The following is a 4,891-nucleotide window of genomic DNA, read 5'->3' as shown; positions in this document are numbered from 1 at the left end:
AGTAAGCAAGCTGTATTTCTTTAATTGCTAAACTCGTTCCTCAGAAATTCATGATAGGAGGAGATGTGGTCATTAGCACGATGTGGATGAATTTCTGAGCCAGTGAAACGAAACTTAAGATTTAAACGGAATCTGCGAAAACGAGTTACTCGGATCACTTGCTGTAAGCACAGGCATCCATCTAATTGACCTTGAATTTGAATCCCGGTCCTACCACTAGTGGGCCATATGTTCTTGGGTAAGGTGCTTACTCTCTATAGGCCTCAGTTTCCTCATCTGTAAATCGAGGGTAACACCGAATTCAGAGGATTATGAGTCACGCATTTAAAGCACCTGCCTGACCCGTAACAAGTGCTTACTAAGTGGTCTTTATCATCATCAGCATGACAGCACAATCAGGGAGCATTCACAAGTCCTGTGTTAAACACATTTAAACATTATTCAAGGCATTATATAAAAAATTAAACTCAGGGAACGTTTACCCTATTTTTTTACCCTAGTAGATCTGGTCCATTTGCTTAAGCACCTAACTCATAGAGTAATTCAGGTTCTAAGAAGAACACAGCCACAGCCCCCATGTTCTTAAAAGTCCGTTTCCCTTATGGTTTGAGACACTTCACCATTTGCCAGTTTGAAGTATCTTGCATCCAGGTAGGTTTAGTTTAAGGACTGGGAGAATAGAAAGGATTCTAAAAGTATCAGACCACTAGTGACAAATATTGAGAATGCATTACCTTTCAACTGCTTAGCTCCAATAAGTGCTGGTGATTATGTGGAGACACAGGGACCTAATGAAAGGGGTTGATCTGAAAAGGAGAAGCAGAATTGGGACATGTGGACAAAGAGAAAATGGTTATTGCACATCACATTATTGTGAGGTCAGAAGATGTTTAGAGTTGACCTGCTGCCTGAGGAGCACTCATTTGAACCCTTCGTATATCACAGTCGGTGTAAAGATGTCCGCTTTGGTGCTCCGGGTTTATATTTGGACATGTTAATAGTTGTAATTACTTACATTCTTTCAGATTTATTTATTCCAAGAAGACTCTTTTTGACTCACATTAACTTCATTCATGTAACTTCATTTTCTTTTTAAGCAGAGTCTTCTCTTTCTTTCTCTTTTTCTTTCTCTGCTTTCTTCATCTCCTGGTATTTGTCCATGGTGAAGATAGTAAACAGCTTAAATTCCTTGTAATTAAGACGCTTTTGTTGGGGGGAGAAAAGAAAAATTATTTCAGGAAGGACTCGATACTTTCAGATGACAGCAGGGTTGTAATCATTTCTCATTTTAAAACTTGGAAACTTAAAAGAGGCTCAGTAATTAGGACAAAATTGTTATCTGATTGTAGTCTAGGAGCCAAGAACAGAGTCTGTCGTAGACTCTAAAGGAACCAAGGGTCACTTTTACTTCTACAGTGTCAAGTCCACACACTTGAGGCTGGCATCTGAGGTTCCTCACAGGGTGAGCCGTCTTTTCCCACCTTAGCTCCCACTTGCTTCCTCTTTAGGTAGAATTCATTATCTTCACCACAGTTGTCTCTCGGGATTTTGCTCGTGTGTTCCCATTATAGAATTTCTTCCTTTCTACTTATTCAGATGTATATGCCCTTCCCCAACACCAACTCCTGCCGAATTAGTATAGTTCCTTCTCTAAACAACTTTTAAGCAAAATTTTCTTCTCTAAGCTTTTGTAATTTCGTATCTGCATTATGTGATGTACCACTTAGTTATTCAGTCCTGTCTCTTCCACAGGCCTGTATATCTCTCCGGTTTTTCCTGATCCTAGCTCCGTACCACACTCAAGCAGGTTTTCCCCACCCATCTCTTCCCTGATCTCTACTGTACGTAGCAGGACATTGTCCTCTGCCTTTGGACAAAGAGGCCGCCAGGCCCCACTTTAGGGATCTGCACTTACACAGTCACCTGTCACGTCAAAGTCACTGTAGAGCTCTCTGAGTTCCTGCTTTTTAATATTGAAGAGGAAGTTGTACATGTGGAAGTTCTCTGGACCAATTTTCATCTCCCCATCCAGGTCAAGCAGCTCAAAAACAGGCCGGGAGTGGCGGAAGATAAATTGCTCTTCCAAGTGGTTCTATTTTGAGAGAAAGATGCAAGACAAGAAACAGTGCTCTTGGTGCTACTTCTAAACTTGCTACGTCAAGACTCCTACGTTCCCTAGTCCATTCCCGAGAGAGCCAGAAGCGAAAGGCAAAATCATGGAAGCTCAGGGTTGAAAAGGTCCTGCTTTAGCATCTGCCTTCAAGGGGGACTTATGCCACCTGCAGTGATTAGTTCTGCTAGACTGAAATCTAGTCACTAGAACGCGTTTCCTTACGTTCAGCAAAAATCTACGCTTGAAACATCGCAGCACTGGTGATAAAATGAAGACAAGGAATGGCAAATGGCTAAATGCACACCGAAGGTACATATAAGGTAAGGTGGGACCCAAGGAAGAGCCAGCTGTCTGTCATCTCCATCATTCCTCTCCTCCAGAAAGTTCTCTGAGAGAAAGAGGATCATTGCAGTGAGGTGCATGGGATTACTGGTGATTCTTTAAGTATCATGAGCTAGAACAGGCAAGGAAGGGCATGCCATGGGCAGACGTGGCAGGTTGGCATCTATTTAGAAAGGCAGCGGCGGAGAGCTGAAGATGGGCACAGGCAGCAAGGGAGCATAGGCTATAGATGGAACATTCAAGAACCAAAAGTAACTCTTCCCTGAGTTTTTTTCTTCCTGTTTCGAGTGAAAGGAAGAACATTCTGGTATATTCTTAATTCAGTGCTACCTCCAGCAAGATGGTGGCAGCTGCCAAACCTGGCCTCCTCTGCCCCACACCCTGACTTAATTCTCACTGGGCACCTGGGTAGGTTGTACTCACCTGTTGTGCCAGCAGGATGCAAACTAACATGTAGAACTGGTCAAAAGCAATCTCGCCCATAGCATTCCAGTCCAACATGTTAAACACAATCATGATCTGTCTCCGGTTCAAATTAGTCACGTGATGAAGGAAGTGATAGAACAGCACATCTGTAATGGTGGGAGACAGGACGTGGATTATTCTCAAACAGTTCCACAGTGCCAGATAACTGGGAGCCACATAAATGGTTGTGGTATTGGGAGCTTGTGACCGGGGAATAGTAATAATGATAATTTCTGGCCTCGCCACTATACCTTCCATGATTCCTCAGACCTTAACTGCCCTTGAGCTTTGTGGAAGAAGCACTGTGCCTGGAATTGTGGATAATGAGGGTGGGAAGGGCTTGTTCCTGACCCCAGCTCACACACTCGATGGCACGGACAAGTGTGTATAGGTAACCAATAAAAGCCACAGTGTGCTTCTTGTACATCCGGTCCCCAAGCCCTGGCCTGCGGATTGGTACCAATCCATGGCCTGTTAGGAACCGGGCCACACAGCAAGAGGTAAGCAGCGGGTGGGTGAGCGAAGCTTCATCTGCATTTGCAGCCGCTCCCCAGCGCCAGCACCACCGCCTCAGCTCCACTTCAGATCATCAGGCGTTAGATTCTCATAGGAACACTGGTCCTTGGTGCCAAAAAGGTTGGGGACCGCTGTCGTACCTGGAAGAAAGAAGCTTAATTCTCACTAGGGACTGAGGAAACTTGGAGAAGCTGACATTTCACCTGGGGTTTTCACTTGTAGAAATAATGGTGAAAACAAGAAATTAAAAAATCGTTTCTCTTCTACGAACGTCTCAGTATTCCTCATGCTTGGATTAAAGTGAATGCATTTGGCTATGAGAAAAGAAACAATTGTTATTGAGCACCTTAAGTGCTAGGCACTTTAAATGCCACAACCCTTCAGAGAAAGCGGCATCACACCATTTTATAATGCGCCTTGGATAGTAACTAGTCTGTTTTAATGCTGCTTGAACTGTAATAGGTATACTGATTACTTGAGGATCTTGTAAAAATGCAGGCTCTGATTCAGGAAATCTGGCTTGGGACTGAGTCTGCATTTCTAACAAGCTCCTAGGAGATGTGGCTGCTGTGACCAGGCTTTGAGTGGCAGAGCTGGGATCTAAATGTGGTCTGCCTGACTCTACAGCCTTGCTCTTCCCATGGTGAAAAGGGCATTAGTTAATGCAGTCAGTCGTATACTAAGAAGAAAAAATACTGTGATTTAAAGGACAGGGAAGGTTTTACCTGAAATTCCACTTACTAATCATCTGTCTCATAGGATGGAAGAAACAAATGTGAAGAAAACATTCATACAGTTGTATATACTAATTGCCCATAGTTGCTTAAGAAATTTTCATGTGTAACTTTGTCTATACGTGCTTTCCCTTTGCCCGCTAGTTACGGAAGCTATCTCCTGCATAAGATATGGCTCCACTAAATACATAAAACATCCATGTAGTTTGGAGTCCCAGTTAAAGCTAGCTAAGAGCACAGTGAACCAATTGTCACAATGTCATGATGTGGGGACTTCTGGTGGTTTCTTGATGTTCCTTCTGTATGCCCCACCAGGTATGAGCATGTGGGGACCGCACACCATGTCACATATGCACAGTGACGTTTGTGTAGTCGCTCTTTGAGAAATGTTTTAGTGTGGACTTAGTAGCTACGTAACAAATACTGTTTTTAACCAGCTGGCTCTGGCCTACTCAGGTCCCTAAGGCTTTAAGTCATGGAGCCTCCCTGGAAGGCAAAAAAGCTTCAGGCTGTGCCTTTGCCTTTTCAGGTCACTCTCCAATCCCTTGGTGACCAGAAGACATGAGCACGACTACCTCTTGGGTATTGATTGCATCATCAGGGGGTGATTCTGTTACTAGGGAGACCAGACTCTTCTTCGCAAACATTCCGGTGAGACTCAGGGTGTGGGTTTTGGAGTCAGAAAGCTGTGGCTTTCAGTTCCAGCTTTTTTTTCTCTTTA

The 4,891-nt window shown here is 43.8% G+C and overlaps 1 protein-coding gene across 7 annotated transcripts in view; it reads right to left on the bottom strand.

The window, feature by feature from the left end:
* Window positions 1-501: 501 nt before the first annotated feature.
* Window positions 502-4,891, bottom strand: part of EFCAB9 (EF-hand calcium binding domain 9) — a 12,844-nt gene continuing 8,454 nt past the window's right edge. For 6 of the 7 annotated variants that reach the window (XM_023537163.1, XM_023537162.1, XM_011370968.2 and 3 more), the window contains 3 exons: window positions 2,879-3,027; window positions 1,916-2,092; window positions 502-1,203 (listed from right to left, as the gene is read on the bottom strand). In XM_023537163.1, coding sequence (XP_023392931.1) covers window positions 1,093-1,203; window positions 1,916-2,092; window positions 2,879-3,027 — 437 coding nt within the window. In that variant the 3' untranslated portion in view covers window positions 502-1,092. Of the gene's footprint in view, window positions 1,204-1,915; window positions 2,093-2,878; window positions 3,640-4,891 lie in introns of those variants that run through there. The other variant, XM_023537161.1, reaches the window with a different exon arrangement.

Source organism: Pteropus vampyrus, unplaced genomic scaffold, assembly GCF_000151845.1.
Source record: "Pteropus vampyrus isolate Shadow unplaced genomic scaffold, Pvam_2.0 Scaffold179, whole genome shotgun sequence".
NCBI lineage: Eukaryota > Metazoa > Chordata > Mammalia > Chiroptera > Pteropodidae > Pteropus > Pteropus vampyrus.
The sequence above is the reverse complement of the archived record's forward strand: the minus strand, read 5'-3'. Positions and strand labels throughout refer to the sequence as shown.